This window comes from Stegostoma tigrinum, chromosome 1, assembly GCF_030684315.1.
Source record: "Stegostoma tigrinum isolate sSteTig4 chromosome 1, sSteTig4.hap1, whole genome shotgun sequence".
NCBI classification, from domain to species: Eukaryota; Metazoa; Chordata; class Chondrichthyes; order Orectolobiformes; family Stegostomatidae; genus Stegostoma; species Stegostoma tigrinum.
The window spans coordinates 36,589,530-36,607,565 of NC_081354.1; the positions used below are offsets into that span (position 1 = coordinate 36,589,530).

Sequence of the window (18,036 nt, forward strand, 5' to 3'; positions counted from 1 at the left end):
AAGGAATTCGTTCTCAGCTTTGTTCAGGTACATCATGCATGGTTTTACCCAAGCCATTTCTCCACCACACCCCCACACCTGCCTCAAGTCTCCCCAGTGTCCCACAAATTTAAAGACCTCAGTCCTGAACCATCTTTCCAGCCATGCATTAAGTGTGTGGGCTTGGTGAAAATTGTGTTTGTTAATAATTCCACTGAAGCTCCTTTTGTTGTTTTAATGGCACAAAGATGTTTTAATATAAATATATACATATATATATATATAAATTCTTCATGTCGATACCACAAATCCAAACTCCCCCCAGACCAGACAAGATGAGTATAGAAGTAGTTGCCAGCTTCCAGCTTCCATTATCTATGCCGTCATGATTTTCACATCTTTTAGAATTGTAAAAGTTTCAAACAGAAAAATATATCCCTCACCAGATTGACGCTCAACAAAGACATGGAGGCCTCTCCCACAAAGTTCATGTGAATAAGAATCTCTTCTTTGCATTTTTGTTTTGCTTATTTTCTTTTGGATCATAAAAGTTCCAAAAAATGATTTAAAATAATAATGTTCTGCTTCTGATATATAATAACCATAAAAAATCCACAAGAAAAGCCTGCAACTCAGGAGCAGCTACAAAGTCCATGCTTCTCTTGTTCCCCCATTTTTTTTGGTATCCTTTATGTAATAGATATATAAAACTTTCCATTATGGATCAGATCTCCCCATTTAGTATCTCTTGTGATACATGAAGATTAAACTCAGTCATAATTATTGCTCTATTCTTTTTACACGCTCCTATTATTTGCTGATATAGAATCTTTCCCACTGAGTGGCTACTCTTTGGGGGCCTGTACACTACTCCTACCACTGTTTTCTTTCCCTTGCTGCTTTTCACCTCCATCCAAATGGACTCCATATCATCAAAGATAGACCATCTGTCACAACTACCCTCCTTTCACTTCTTATTAACAGTGCTGCTCCACCACCTCTATTTGTTCTCCCCTTGTCAAGTCTCTCCCTACTTACACTGCAATTCTTCTGACACTTTACATCAGTTTCAAAATTTCCAGTTCACAGGCAGCAGCTGCCTCCTCTTCGCTATGGACATTCAATCCCTTTACACATCCATCCCCAGTCAGGATAATCTCAGGGCCCTCCACTTCTTCCTGGAATGAAAGTTTGAACTGTCTCCACCCACCATCATGCTCCTCTGTTCGCCTTCACTTTGAACAACCTCTAATTTCTCTCGCTTTCTTAAGTTCAGAACTGTGGCCATGGGTACCTCATGTGCCACAGTTATTCCTGTCTTTTTGTACATGGGTACATGGAACATTCTTTGTTCCAATCTTAATCAGGCCCCTCCCACACTTTGCCTCTGGTACATTGATGACATCATTGGTGCTACTTCCCTCTTTCATTCTGAACTGGAAAAAATAATCAATTTCACTTCCAATTTCCACCCCACTCTCACCTTCACCTGATCCATCTCTGACTCCTTTCTGCCCTTCCTCAATGATTCTGTTTCCATTTCTGGGGATAGGCTGACCATCAATATCTACTACAACTTCCACAGTTACCTCAACTATATATCCTGACACACTGTTTCCTGTAAGGATTCTATTCCCTTCTCTCAGTTTCTCCCTCTCATTGCATCTGTCCTGATAATGCTACTTTCCACAGGAGGGCCTCAGAAATATCCCTTTTTTTCCGCAACCAAGGATTTCCAACTATAATGGTTAACAGCCCCAATCAGGGAACTCATATTCTATAAAGTCCACCTGTCTGACCTCATCACAATCACTACAAACAATTTCCCCTCATTATTGCTGTAAGTGGAAGCTTGATTTGACTGCTGCATTTTGTTCATCACAATTATGAGAAATCCTTAAAAGTATCTCATTTACTGTCAGGTGCTTTAGACAATCTGATGTCTAGAACAGTGCTGTATAAATGCAAGTCTTTCATTTTCTTCAAGATGTAAAGCATTGAAAATACCTGCATGACCTGAGTATTTTTTGACAGTTACACAATGGGGCTATTTATATTATGGGCCCTCTCAAAGCTCCCTGCTTCATTTTTCCAATTACCTGTTTGTCAGTTTTGGGTTAAACAATTCAGACATCAATCAATCAATCTGTATGTCATCTGTTTGCTTCACAATTAGGAAACAACAGTAAGTTTCTAAAATAAACTTCATATGCCGTTGAAGATATAAAATCTAGATAAAATAAATTGAATTGGCGAATATCTGACACGTATTCACAGTCATGAATGGAGAAATAACAAGTGGTGAGTATGAATTATGGGAATCTATTATAGAGAAAATATTGCATCACACAATGTTAATGTTGCAATACTCTGTTCCCAATTCATTTTGTGTTCTAAACACACATTGGAAATAGCTGCTTTTATAAGATGGAGTAAATAACCTTTGATTACCACCTTCAGCAATTGATCTTGGGACTGGAAAGTGCAAGTGTACTTTGCAGCCACAGGAAAATAGTCACTAGTGCTGGGAGTAGAAAGAGAGAGTAATCTACTTCAAGTTTTGTCAAAGAGTCATACTGGACTCAAAATGAGAACACTCTTCAACAGTCAGTTTATGATGATCCATAACCAACTTCCAAACGAAGTTCAGACCAAGTAAGATCTAACTTGTAAATGTTACACCACAATTATAACTCTTGCAACTGTAATTAAATGCAACATTTATTAAAATAGCACGATAAGGTCTAGATAACTCAAGCTCAGAGCTCAAACGCTCTCTTGCAAATAGATTTTTTTTTAAGATGGTCACATTTGCCATCAAAACTCAGAATCATAGAATCCCTATAATGTGGAAGCAGACCATTCAGCCCATTGACTCCACACCAACCGTCTGAAGTGCATCCCACCTAGACCCACATGCTTACCCTGTCCTTGTAACCCTGCATTTTTCAAAGTTAAACCACCTAGCCTGCACATCCCTGAAAAGTATAAGCAATTTAACATGGTCAATCCATCTAACCTGCCTTATCTTTGGACTGTGGGACAAAACCCATGCAGACATGGGAAGAATGTGCAAACTCCAAAGAGACCGTCACCTGAGGGTGGAATCGAGCCCAGGTCCCTGGCTCTGAGAGGCAGCAGTGCTAACCACTGAGTGACTGCCTTCCAGGCTGAAGTAGTTATGTGATGAACAGTATTTAGGGCACACAAAACTGTCATAAGAGCATAGGATGTTGGAAATCGGAGTGGGCCATTTGACCCTTCAAATCTGCTCGACTTTTCAACAAAATCATGGCTAACACACACCTTCGCATATTATCCTTACATCTTTTAATTCCCAGCTAAGTTGGCCAGACACCTGGTTTGCAATGCAGAATGATACCAACTGTGCAGTTTCAGTTCCTGTCCTGTCTTCTTAATCTTCTCTTCACTTGCGTTGTGGTGACCGCAAGTTAAACTCACCACCAGTCATCTCCCTCTGATGACAGAGCAACCTTATGGTCCTCTGGGACTACGGAAATGGCATTTTCATGGCGTTGAGCGTTTCTTTAAATATTAAAAATAATTTACTCTTACATTCTGTATTTAATTTTCACTATTTTAAAAAAAATCAATATATTTTAAAATTTCCTCTTTGGCATTTAGTTTTAAATTGTTTATTCGCTTCTAAGTATTCACTTTTAAATGAAGTGAGTCTTGTGCAATACTGCAAAATAGCAAATGGCAGTTCATTTTACATCCCACCCGAATTTCTTCCCATTCATAATTTGCAAATTCCTCTATCGATAGCCAGATCTTCCATTGGACTGTCTTCCATTGACCTTCCATGGTTTCTGTTGCATAGAGGTGAAAGTAATGAGAGGCATTTAGCTTCAATGTATCAAATAAATAAATATTAACGTCCATCTCTCTTTAAGTCAAAAAACCATTTGTATTTGTTATATCTGAGTGAATCTTTTATTAATAGCATCAGTTGTTGTGGCTTTTCATCCGTATGATATTCAGCTACTGGGATGCAATTGTGTTTCATCTAGCTTGTGCCTTTAAGGCCACGACTCAGGCATTCCATGTGAACAGTGATCTATTTCAGTGAGTGCTGAGGCCAACAAGAAGCTAATTGCTAAAGGATGCTTCTGTAGATTGACAGCTGTTTGTAAATCCCCAGCTGCTATTATTAGGAAGTAACCAGAGAAAATGAATGGTTTTCTGAAATGTGACAGATGCATGCTAGTGCCAAATTTGATTTAAAAAATTAATCACCTGTGCCACTAATACAAATTAGCATGGATGCTGGAAATATAAAATAAATACATAATATGCTGAAGTACTTGGTATATGTGACAGCATCTGTAGAGGGAGAGGCAAAGTTAATGTTTCAGGTCAATGACACTTCATCTATTTCTGATGAAATATTGCTGGGATTAAATGTGCATTCTTAGCTCACACTTGCTGGGAGTCAGACTAGTTGAGATATTTTCCAGGAGATGGCTTCCCATGTGTCCTTTCATGAACCATGGCCGTATTTAGGAATGTTTTGGAAGGGAAAGTTCAAACAGTTTTACAACCTCCCCCCATCCTCTCCGTTTCTACTTATGACCCCCATACCATTCATGATAATTTATGCAGTTTCCATTTTCATTCATCAAGTTTACATGATGTACATAAACAATGGGCTATATAATGACAGCTCTGTGTGAGGGGAGGGCGCAGGAAATTTGAAGAATGAAACATAGGAAAGTGCACAGACCATTGAACACCTTGAACCTGAGAAGAATTTCAAAATTTGGAGTTAGTGCAAGGTGGAATGATGGGAGCAGAATCTTTAGCTGACTGATTTATTCTGGTTGTTTGATTAAGGACAATTCTAATGTTCTCCTGGCCTCCCCCTGTTCTTTAGATAAATGTCAGTTCATAAAAAGCTATGCTGCATGTGTCTTAACTTGCACCCATAAGCATTCACCCATCAGCCTGAGCTTAGACATTTGGTAAGTACATAAATAGGAAAGGTTTGGAGGGTTATGGACCTGGAGCAGGCAGGTAGGATTTGTTTAGTTTGGGATTATGTTATGATTATGGACTGGTTGGACCAAAGAGTCTGTTGCCATTCTGCATGACTCTATGGCTGTATGATTGTATGACTCTAGTGACTTCCCAATCTGCCGAGCTTTAATTTTTAAATTCTAATCTTTATTCTAAAAAGTTTTCATGGCCTTATCCATTCCAGTTCCATAACTTCTTCCAACCTTGCACCTTGCACTAGAAGGTTTTCTTTAATACTGCAGGAACTATTTCTGTAGTTGCTATGACAAATTTTTGAACAAGGAGGCAGTACTAGAATCATTGACAAATTCTACTTGTTATGACAGTACACTGTGAAAATTAGACGAAAGCAAATGAGTTTAAGTCTCAAGCGAATGTTAAACATCATTGACATACTTCAGTATAGATGGAGTGCTCTGCTGCACATGCTATTCACTGTCAACTTGTATACTCTGTCGGACTACTCCAAACTGAAGGTCAAGAGATTTTGTCATCAACAGTCTGAAATAGATGTACTTGAAGGGAATTGTAGGTCCATAGTGAGTGTGGTGAAGTTGCTTTTAAGTGAAATGATGACTCAAAGTGCAGTCCCCCTCAATCCATCCCATTATGTATGGTGCGCATGGCCTCTTCCCTCTTTGCCCTCCACATCCTATTCCTCCCAAATTGGTCTTTGAATTCCAGGAGGCTGTGGCTTGGCCCATAGAATTGTGGAATTGTGAATGAAAGCAATATACTCCCTCCTTGATGAAGACCCGCTGAGGCATGTACTGCAGAGTTTTCCCTAAATAACCTAGGCAATTAAATTCCTTCTTCAGGACCCCAAAGCTTATCCCATGATGTTGCAAGTGGCTCCAAGCTTGTATTAAAGGTCCACTGACCTTCCATAAGGGGATAACATTAGTGGGTAATGAGCCATGTGTCAGAGGTTGGGAGAGGCCTTAAACCTTGTATGCAAGTGGCTATCTTGATGTTTGTGTGGGAGCCCTGTATACAGCTGGAATTGCTGTCTCTTATCAGATAACTTTAGTAAGTGCTGCTAGCATAGCAGGCATTTACTGAAAATGAAATTTTTGATGTGCTGGCACATCAAATGCAAATTGGCTGAGGGATTACCCGCATTACAGGGCGGTCTCACTGCAATCTCACTACAAGCAGTGAACCCTACAATTCCAAAGCTCCTTCAAGCAATTTTCCACTTCTTTTTTTGAGGGCTGTGTTGAATCTGTGTTTTCAATTCTAACCTATCCTGCAATCAAAATCCTCTTCAGCTGGTAAGGGATAAATATTTTTCTTCATGTTACCTCATGTTCTTTTATCAATACCTTAGACCTGTACCCTTTTAAGTGATTATTCAATTCTCATTATATACTCCATCCAAACTCTTCATGCTTTTTAAATACCTCCATTAAGGAATACAGTTCCACCTTCTCTAGTCTGTCCATCCCTCATTCTTGCAACCATTCTTGTAATTCTCCTTTGTACCTACCCTCTCCAAAGTTTTCGCATCCTTCCTGAAGAACAGTATCCAAGAATGGACTCAAAGCTGCAGCTGAACCCAAACTTGGTTTTACATAGATTCATGTCCTGTGCCAAGTATTCTAGACACAATCTAGGCTGATACTCAAGTGTAGCACTGAGGGAATGTTACACTGTAAAATAAAACATTAAATATCTACCCTTTAAAATCCTGCTTCTGAGTTTTTTGTTTAAATCTACCTGTGGTCTACTAATGACCCCCATTTGCTGACAGGAATGCCATTGTGAGTCTGTTAATGATACTTGCTTGAAGCAGATCCTACCCCCTTATACAGTAGAGATGACCCTGTGGGCCTGGGCTATATTGCAGTTGGAGTAGAAGTAATAGGGGGTCAATGTGGGCATGCCTGTTAAATTCAGTTGATATATTCTGCCCCTCACTGTCATTGGTGGCTGGTGAAACACAATGTTAAGTTTTGGAAATTATGCATAATTTATTCTGGTATAGTTAAGAAAGATACAGTTTTTAATATCATTTGTTCCAATTTATCTTCAAAAGATTTTGAACAGAGGTTTGCTTTCTCCTGTTCAATAGTTATTACTGAAGCCATGCTGAGGTACTAAAGGACCATAGTAATGTTTATAATTACTATAAGCATTGCTGTCCGTAATGAATGCCGTTGATCTAATTAGTTGCAGCGTGACATTGTTTTTCCTTTTTATTTTCAAAGCTGAGAAAACTAAGAGCAAAACAAGATATATTCCAGAAAACCCGGGCACATGGATTAGAGTTCACTAGATCTACCTAGAGATTGAGGTGTTAAAGATAATTCAGTTCAAAGGTCCATTTACAGGAGCAATTGGTGACCTTACTAAAACCCAAAAACATCATATCCTTGTTATTCTATATATATGTCCCCTCTTCTGTAAGGCTCTCAAATTAGAGATGCTAGCCAGTTTCACTGTTGTCCCTGTTTTTACATAACCATTATTCTCTCAAAAGTAAATCTGAAATAATTAAATACTTAGTCAGCATCTGTCGAGAAAAAATGAAAAGATTGATATTGATGACCTGGTCAGACTGATGAAAGTTCATTCATTGGAAACGTTAACTCTGTTTCTACTCCCAGCATTTTATGTCATTTTCCCCTATTTGACTACACAACATGTTTTTTCAATTTATTACTTCGTATATATGATATTTGGAATGTGATGCAGTAATTCTTGTTTCTTTAAAGGGATAGATTTTGCAATTATTTCAAACAGGGGAACTGTACTTAATAATTCTCCTGCTAACATTTTTTCTCTTGTCTTTTTTAGCCAGAGATAGATGGGTTCCTTCTGATCCTCAGATCATATCAGAAGGCCTGTATGCAATAGCTGTTGTTCTTAGTTTTTCACGAATCGCTTATATCTTGCCTGCAAACGAAAGCTTTGGACCATTGCAAATTTCCCTTGGAAGGACAGTGAAAGACATATTCAAATTCATGGTCATTTTTATTATGGTGTTTCTTGCTTTCATGATCGGGATGTTTATCTTGTATTCCTACTATCTTGGTGCGAAAGTAAACCCAGCCTTCACAACGTGAGTACAAATTTTGTTAATTTATTAAATATTTTAGAACATGGTAACATTCCTGTTTGCCTTCTCCCCTGGTTTCCCAGGGTGACACACTAATTGAGTCTGAGAAGGTCGGCGCAAGAACTGCTTTTAGCACTCCAGCAATGTCACACCAAATCAACTGCTTTGAGTTGCATAGAAATAAAAGGGGGAGAGCCTCAAATGAGCATCTACTTGCCACGTATGAACCTAGATGCAGAAAACTAACCAGGGTTCGGAAATTGATTACACTTCTTAGTGCTTTATGCTGCAATATGCAGGTACTCAAAAATGCTACACCAATGTGTTTCTTGTGGTACTGCCAAATTATTGACCTTCTAATAAATCTGTTTACTTAAAAGAGAAAACAGGACCCTTTTTATAACATCATGTTTCTGTTGCTTGGCAGACTGAGAGAGAGCAGTGTTAATGATATTAGTGTCTGCATTCCAAGGACATATAGAAATGCAGAGTTAGGCATGTCTCCTTTTACCCTCTCAATACAGATAAATTTCACTCCTTTTGCCTGGTGGAAATAGTCTTATACTTGTGGCAGTGAACTTTACACTGTCTTTTCCCACTTTATCTTATTTTAGCTTGCATGGCAGCAGTTATCAATGTAGATGATGCAGATAGAGTGCAAATTTTTTGTCCCTACTGTGCAGCACAATGGTCGGTGCTGCTTCACTCAGTAAAACCTGAAGCTCAAAGAAACAGACAAAAAGATCAATGAAAAATTCTTTTTGTGAAAGCCGAAAGAGTTGAAGTGCTCCTTTTGCCTCCACAAGAGTAACATAAACTGCTACTGTCGCAAAGTATCACACCCCTATGATTGAGTTTGTGTGTTTGGTTTTCTTCTTCAAACCTAAAATAGTGCAGCATGGATGAGGATAGCCATGTTTGTGGTCTATTTACATGTCACATAAATATGGCCTATATTACTGCAAATAATGTTAGAAACATATCAGTTTCCAGTCTGTCTCCTCCAAGCTCCTTCTTTACTCTGACCATGTCCCATGACATCGTTACAATGGACATTGGTTCCACTTTTCTGATTCTGGAAAGATGCAACCCATCATGATGACCTCTCCTTTATTGCCCACCCATCATTCTGTATCCCCAATTGGCCAACAACAACATTTTCACCTGGAAGAAGGAGGAAAATTGTTAGCCATCTCTAAGTTAGGTTTATGCAGAGTCCACATACAGTCCCTGTATAATCTCGTATCAGTTTGGTGAATTTGTGTTGTACCACTAAGACCAATATATGTGTTCCATTGTTCAATGCACAAAACTAAGCATAATAGACCAGATGAGTCTGACTAAAGCTACGTACAACTAAAACATAAATGTCTTTACAGTGCACTCAGCTTGTTAAAATAACTGCTAACATTTAATTGGCCTTTTGATTACTTTCTGTACCTCTGGGCTAATGTTGACTGATTTCTGCACATGGAAACTTTGTTTTCGGGAAAAATCGTAATATCTCTAGGTTCCAGCATTCAAGATATAATTGACATTTAACATGTTTGGTTCCCCCAGTGAAAACTTGTGTTCTCAGCTTTGTTATCACAACATGGTACTGAATAGAAGCCAAATATAGAGGAAAAAAAGGATAACCAAACAAATGAACCTGATTCATTCTTATGCACCTCCTAGTTATTCATTTCATAAAGATGTTATTGGAGATTTAGAAGAGAATTTACTTTCTGTCTTCACAGTGAAATATAATTTCCATACTGGAAAGAAGAGAAGAGAATTAGGAAGGGGGATGCAGAAAGCAAAATGAGGCTGGATTAAAATAACACTTGCATTTGGACAAAACCCAAAGGATATTTCAGAACACATTCAAACGTATTCAATGTCACACACTTAAAAATGATTAACAAACTGACAATAGGGTATTAAGTATTAACAACTTTTTCCTGATATGATTGCCAACAGTTTTAAGAATGAAACAGGTGAGCAAGACGTCCTTGAGGAAATAAACATTTATATAAGTGACAGAAGTCTCCTAAAATCAAATAAAGATAATGGAGTCAACCTGTAAGGTTTTGTATGTTTTAAGGAAGAATCAGAAAGTTAAGGTAGAAGGTGGTGTGACATTATTTGCAAATGAGGGATTTATTCCAATGGACCTAGATGCTGGAAATATACTGACTCTTTTTGGACAAGGTTAAAGCATGATAATGAGAAAACGTTAGCCTTAGGAATATGCAAATTCCTATTAAAAGTAATTTATGCAGTTTATTGGGAGATGATGACAAATAATTAAAAATATTAGGCTGGGTAAATTGAGACTGTTCTCCTTTCAGTAGGGGAGGTTGAAGAGAGTTTCAATAGAGGTGCACATGGTTACTATATGTTTAGATAATGGACACAGAGAAAAGCTTTTTCCAATAACTGGTGGCATAAGGAATAGGATACAAATATAAGTTTTCAGAGCAGTCATGTGAGGAGGAACTTTTTTTACACAGTGAATGACTGGAACTTACTGCCTACAACGGTGGTGCAAGTGGACATAATTAAAGATTTCAAAAGGAAATTGGATTGTCCTCAAGGCAAGTAAACTTGTAGGGATTACATATGAATAGAAAACAAAAAGAAATCAATCAAAAAGCTAAGTTGTGAACAATTTAATTAGAAGCTATTGTGTTTATCAGAAAATATTCCTCTAAGCCAATTATGTAGTGTGTTACAACCAGATTTACCTTTACAAAAGTATTTTAAATTATTAATAGTTTAACAAAGTATGCTGTTATGTGTGATCTTCATAAATTTAAAACTATTGCCTTCCTCAGAGTTGAAGAAAGTTTCAAAACACTATTTTGGTCAATCTTCGGTTTGTCTGAAGTATCTTCTGTTGTCCTGAAATATGACCACAAATTCATTGAGAACATTGGATATGTTTTGTATGGAATATACAATGTCACTATGGTGGTGGTCTTGCTCAACATGTTGATTGCAATGATCAATAGCTCATATCAAGAAATTGAGGTAGGATGTACTGCTTGCTTCAATAATTTAGATACTATGCAAATATTGACCTCAATTTTAACTACTGTGATGAGAGGGAGAAGATTTGGTGGAGTAATATTGAAATATCAGGTTTGGGCAACATGTCATTCTGCCCACTTCTTTAAATTTTAAAGTACAAAAATCAGACCATGAACAAGACTCTCTCAAAACATACTTTAACTTACATACAAAAGCAAGCTTTCATTGGTGCTTTGGGGAGTCTGAGCTTTCTATCAGTAGATCAAAGTGAAACCTGCCAGCACCCCAATATAATTGGCTTTTTTTGTACAAATTGTTAATTAGGTAAGCAAGGTAAATTAGTTAAGTAGCTCTCCAGTTGCATGGCCTACAAAGAAATTTCAGGGCCTCCCACATTTGCCTTCCAAATGTTGACCTCCCTAACTACTCAATTACTGATACTCCCTTTGCAAAGCAGGGAACTGTCTCAACAATCTCTGGCTGTTGTCCCAATGTCCACTGGCCTACCAGCTTCCAAGATATGGCAGCCTTATAATATGTTAATGAGATCTTGAGTTAACATTGGAACGGCCTCCACATCCATGGCCTTGCTGGTTTCTTCAGCTATTTAGGTCTCCTGTTTGAGCTCCCCAGCTCCCTGTTAATATCAGAGCAATTATGTCCTTCATCCTTGAGGCAGCATTTGTATAGCTTAGTCAGTATAGCTGGGAATTCTGTCTCTAATTTACATTGAATCAGTATAACATATTCTCAGACCTGACTGCATTGAAAAATGCAATCCACTTTGACTCAACATTGTGCATTCACCCTCTTATTCTGACGAGCACCTTCTATTACACTAAATTGTATGATTCACACTGATGAACATTATGAACGGAACCAAGTAGTCTGATTCCTCCCACCCCACAATTACTCAATTCATTTAATTTACAGCCATCTCAAAACCAGCAATATCTGGGCTGGTTTTATACAAATCAAAGAATTTGTGCAAATGTGCATCTTGGTTGTGCTGATGGGAGTGCAATTCAACTGAGGCTGTGTCTCATTCAGATACTACTGCATCCAGATACCTCAATATCAGGCAGTTAGACTGAAAGAAAATAGATCCATTGAAATAGCGAAATTGTCATTAATCAGGGAGATGGAGTGATGACGTGATGTAAGGTGAATGATTTACATATGTCTATAAATATTATTGGTTTTATATTTGGATTTTGATCTAATGGTATGTGTACTTTGGTCTATGTGTAGGGATTTAATGATTGACTTATTTTAAGAGCTGTGATTTTTAAAAAATCAGTATGAGAGAGAGAGATTGGATGATAATGGGGGTATGTTTGCATTGGTTAAGTGTTACGAGCAGACAGAATAAACATGAAAGAGCATAAACTTGCTTTGGGTAAGAAGAATTGGTAACTGATTTTTTTTTTGTTTATTAAAATCCCATATCATGGAAAGCTTTTAGTTTTGTTCGCAGAATGCCTGGTTGAAGTTAAATGTAATGAACAGTTCTTCCTGAAGAAAGGAGAAAATGTAGAACACTTAAGAAATAGTTTAAGAATTTTAGTTTGGAAATATCAGACCTGATGTGTTTGGTTGGAATTATGAAGGAGTTGTTCAAAGCTGAGAAAACCTCAGCTTGGTGGAGTGAATAATCAAGGAAGAGGCTATTAAGCTCTCAAGACAGGAAATTGAAAGAAACAGCTAAACCAAACCTAAAGATGTGATAAAAGAAAGAAATTCACTCTGATGTTTGAATGCTAAAAAAAATGTTTATGGGATTGATGAAGTTGAATTTTTGTTATGTTTTGAAATCTTTCAAATCATCATATGTAAATAGTATGTTATTCTATTTTATCTGTGAGGGTAATAAACTTCTGTTTTATTGTTAAACCCAAATCTGAGCATTGTATGTTTGTGTTTCAGTGAAAGATCACTTTTTAAAATTAATTAAAAAACAAAATATGATCTATCAAGTCAGATTTCAGTCTAGGATCTGACTCATACAGTAATAATATCAGCTGGGATCATAACAAAGGTGATCAAGAATTGAAGCAAAGGCAAATAGAAAAAGAATGTCATTGTTTGAGCAGTGTAATGGGAATTATGGGATTGAAGTGTGGTGATTGGGGAAGGAAGAAGTAGCAATCAGAGGGAGTGAAGTTCCAGAAATCAGGGGATGGCTATGCAATGATTGTTAGGGTGGCTGTGAAATGCATTGGCAACTGGATGGATATAAAGTAGTACGAATCAAAGAAAACAATAATGATTAGGAAATTAATTGGTGGTGATATTGGAGTGTGGTGACAGTTGCTAGGAGAAGGAGATATAATGATTGGAGAGATGAACAACGGCAGGAGGGAGGGATGGCGGGGGTGGATGTAACCATGGAGACCAAAGCAATTGATTAACATCATAGTGAGCAGCACTGTAGGGATGGTGGTCGTGGAGATTTGACAATGGGGAGACAAAGTGGTGAGGAATGGGGCAATGGAGTGGTAACAATTGGGTATGAAAAGAACCAGTGGTGATGAGGAGGAGTAGTGATTGCAGTTGCGGATAAAAAGGAGCATTTGAGTGGAGAGTGAATCACAATTGGGCAGAGAGTAGTGGTGATCAAGCAGTGTGATGATATTTGGGTAAGGGTGGATGTACAGATACTACCTGTAGAGAGAAACTTAATTTAAAATGCCAAGAATTTTATTTTTAAATAATTTCGCTAAGAAAATGTATTTGCTTCTAACATCCACCTGAACTTTTAAAATGATTTATATTGACTGTATTATTAGCATTTTGTTATTACTGCCAAACCAGTAATGTATTTTATTTCTGATAACAAAGTGTTGAGCTGGATGAACACAGCAGACCAAGCAGCATCTCAGGAGCACAAAAGCTGGTGTTTCGGGCCGAGACCCTTCATCAGAGCTCGGCCCAAACCGTCAGCTTTTGTGCTCCTGAGATGCTGCTTGGCCTGCTGTGTTCATCCAGCTCAACACTTTGTTATCTTGGATTCTCCAGCATCTGCAGTTCCCATTATCACATGTATTTTGTTTCTCTTTTTCCCTTAGGATGATGCAGATGTGGAATGGAAATTTGCTCGTTCAAAGCTATGGCTTTTCTACTTTGACCATGGGAAAACCTTACCCCCTCCATTCAGTCTTGTGCCTACTCCAAAATCGTGCATAAGTTTAATATTAAGAATCAAAAACTGTCTCACTGGTCTGTTCAAATGCAGAAGGAAAAGGTTGAAGAGAGATGTAGAAATTGGAATGTTGAATTCAAAGTCCAGGGTATGTATATAAAGAGTTAAAAAGACTTGTATTTATAAAGCATCTTTTATTACCTTCTGACATCCTAAAGTGCTTTATAGACAATTAAACACTTATAAAATTGTTTTGGTATTAGAAATGTGGCAACAAATTTGGGTTCAGTAAACCTCCACAAACGACAATGAGACATTGAAGTTGTCTGTGTTTTAGTTATTAGCTTTAGGATAGGTAATTATCAGGATACCCAGGCAAACAAATAAGAATTAGAATTAGGTTTTATTGTCATGTGTACTCAAGTACAAACGTACAGCAGTACAGGGAAAATTGTACAATGTAACCACACAGCACCATCTTAGGTACAAAGTCTTAAATACTAAAATAGATTAGGTACAAAAATAGAGAAATAAAGACAGGAAGCTCAAAGTTCTACATTACACATCTTCATAGTATAAATTAGGAAAATGAGAAAAGAAAGTTAAAGGATGAAAATTACAGTCCTCTATAGCCGACAGAAGCTCCACACTGGTGACTTTCCACATGTGGTCTCATTCTCCTCCTTGCTGGGCTGACCCCAACTGGGCTCACAAGCCTCTGATTGCCATCTGTGGCAGGCCACACTGTCATCCCACTCTGGGTCCCAGCCTGTTGGCCGCTCCACACTGGCCTGCCGACTGCTGGCCATCCCGCTCTGCCCTGGGCCTGCTGACTGACTCTCTCCAGGCCCTCAACTGCTGCAATGCTCAAATGTCATCACTGTCACTCTCTCACATCGTAAGTTTTTAAAAAGTATGAAAAAAAATTTAAAAACTGAAGAACAAGAACAGACAAAAGAAACGAGAAGTGAACAGAATTGGTGCAGGCTGAGACTGAGCTGGGATGCTAATCAGTAGAATAGTGCAATGAACTCTTTCATCCTCAGTCAAAGGAGCACATGGGGCTTCAGTTTAACACTTTATATGATGTAACTCCAACGATGCAGTCATATTTTGGTTGGTCACAGCATTAGCTTATATTATGCCATCACATCCCTGAAGTGGTGGTTGAATACGTAATCCTCTGACACAACTTCAGAGCTGAAAGGGAGTGAAATGGAGGATACATTAATATAATGTGATATTATGACCATGAGTTCAGTATCTGAAAGGGCATTGGAAATAGGTTGAATAGTAATGTTGAAATGGCAAGGTAATTACCTGAAAAAGGACAGAGCAAAAAAACAGCTGCAGGGATGTGGACAGAGATTGGGATAGTGGAACTCATTGGACGGCCCTTTCAAAAAGCCAGAAAATGTTGCATGATGGGTCAAGTGGTCTTCTTATTTTCTGTAAGAATCTATCCCATTAAAGACTTGAATTCTGTTTTCACAGCTGAATCTTTTTGCGCAATCAAACCTAAGGATTTCAGAAACACAAAGTTTCAACAGCATTATAAATCAACCAACAAGATATCAGGTATTTAATGGGAATATTTTCTGTGCTGTCATTTTTGGTATATCAAATCTGTTGAATGTCAAATATTATGCTTTGGCATGACGATTGAACTAGATTAGATGTATGCTTTCTTGCATTTACTTTGTCATCTCTGAGAAACCATTTCCAATGTAACAAAATTGTTGTGCTCAGTTGGCTGGATGTTTGGTTTGCTACACACAATGATGCGAACAGCTTGGGTTTAATTCCTGCACTGGTTGAGATTAACATGAAATAACTTCTTTCTCAAACTCTCCCCCTCACCTGAGGTGTGATGTTTCTCGGGTTAACCTACTATCAGTCATCTCTCTCTCTCTACTGAGAGAGCAGATCTATAATCAATAAGACTGGCAATTTTACCTTGCTTGTAGTGATGCAGAGAAAGTATACAAAGATTCTGCTTATGATTTTAGTGCAAGTATTGAGCATAGGAAATCCTACTGCTACACCTGCACAAAATCTCCTGAATAGAAATCTACAGTTTTTAGACAGTTAATAATATTTCGATAAATTTGATAAATTTCACTCGACAACAAGGATTGGCCAGTTATCATTATCATAGAATCACGCAGTACAGAACAGGCTCTTCAGTCCAAGCCTGTAACACCAAAAATATATTACCTACACTAGTCCCACTTACCCATACTGAGACCATACCCTTGAATGTTATGACACTTTAATTGCTCATCCAAATACTTTTTAAATGCCGTAATTCCCACCTCAACTATTGCTTCAGACAATGCATTTCAGACTCCTACCACAGTCTGAGTTAAAACATTATTCCTCAAATCCGCTGTAAACCTTCTGTCACTTTAAAATTATGCCCCTGTGTTAATGATTCTTCAATAAGGGGAACAGATGCTTTCTGTCCACCCTGTCTATGCCCCTTATTATTTCATGGACCTCAAGCATCTCTGCTCAAAAGAACAATCTGATCTTATCCTGCCTCTCTTCACAGCTGAATTGCTCTAGCCCAGGCAACATTCTAGTGAAATTGCCTTCCTTCCAGTGCAATCACATCTTTCCCATTATTTTAGTGATCAGAACTGCAGACAGTAGCTGTGGCCTAACCGAAGTTCTGTACATCTCCAACATGACCTCCCTGCTCGTGTAATTGGTGTGATGGCTAATAAAGGCAAGCATCCCATATACCTTCTGAACTATCTTATTATCCTACCCCGAGATCCTTCTATTCCTCTGACCTTCCTAGTGCCTTGCCATTCATTGAGTACGCCCTTGTCTTATTCCTTCTTCCAAAGTGCATCACCTCACATTTGTCAGGGTTAAATTCCATCTGCCATTGATCTATCCAATTGGCTAATCCATTTCTAATCTAGTGTAACCTAACAGAATACAGTCATCAGTCTCTGCTTTCTCACTAATAGGCTAATGGATCAAAGAGATAAATACAGTTATGCCCAGACTAATTCCTCTTCACAGGCCTGATTTCTCACCTTATCCCCATACTTGTAGAATGGTGCCCCTCAAGCTTTGTATAATTAATAGTCTCTCTCTAACCTATTTTTCTACCATCTTCCCATAGCCTTTAAACTGCTTGTCTATCAATGCCTCCATTCTAATCTTGAATGTTGCTCATTTTTGCTAGTCCTAGAAGTGAATTCCAGAGCTCCATAACTAGTTTCTCTCATCCTCGATTATTCAGTCTAGTAGTTAAATATAATATTGCCCTCTTTCATTTAGACTGCCAGTGACAAGAAGCTTGTGTATCCATCACAAGGTTAGGTACCAGCATAGATCTGCTCAGTAATTTGATTTACTTTGGGGGTCTTATGTAAAATATGCTGTCATCTGCCTTCTATAAATAGGTACTAATCAATGAATAAATTGGGGAAGTCATGTAATATCACCACCTGGGCTGCAGGAACTCTGGTCTGTTTTAAACTGTGATGCACCACAGTTGGATCCTTTCCTCAAGGAGAGAGTATATAAATCTGCAAAATATTGTACATCTGACAAAAACCCACCAGAAATCCGCTGGGGACAAATTCTTCGACACATAGAGCAATACAGAACATGCAACAATGATCCCAATAAGACCATGAAAGCAATTTGAGGGCATTATGGTGGCTCAGAGGTTAGCACTGCTGCCTGGTAGCATCAGGAACCTATTTTATTTTGACTGTCTGTGTGGAGTTTGCACATTCTCCCCGTGTCTGCGCAGGTTTCCTCCGGTTGCTCTGAT

General features: G+C 38.2%; 1 protein-coding gene across 1 annotated transcript in view; it reads left to right on the forward strand.

Annotated features, from left to right (window-relative positions):
* Positions 1-18,036, forward strand: part of LOC125456794 (short transient receptor potential channel 3) — a 155,659-nt gene that overhangs the window by 124,381 nt on the left and 13,242 nt on the right. The window contains exons 7-10 of the mRNA XM_048541503.2: positions 7,819-8,083; positions 10,900-11,095; positions 14,164-14,385; positions 15,732-15,815. Coding sequence (XP_048397460.1) covers positions 7,819-8,083; positions 10,900-11,095; positions 14,164-14,385; positions 15,732-15,815 — 767 coding nt within the window. The remainder of the gene's footprint in view (positions 1-7,818; positions 8,084-10,899; positions 11,096-14,163; positions 14,386-15,731; positions 15,816-18,036) is intronic.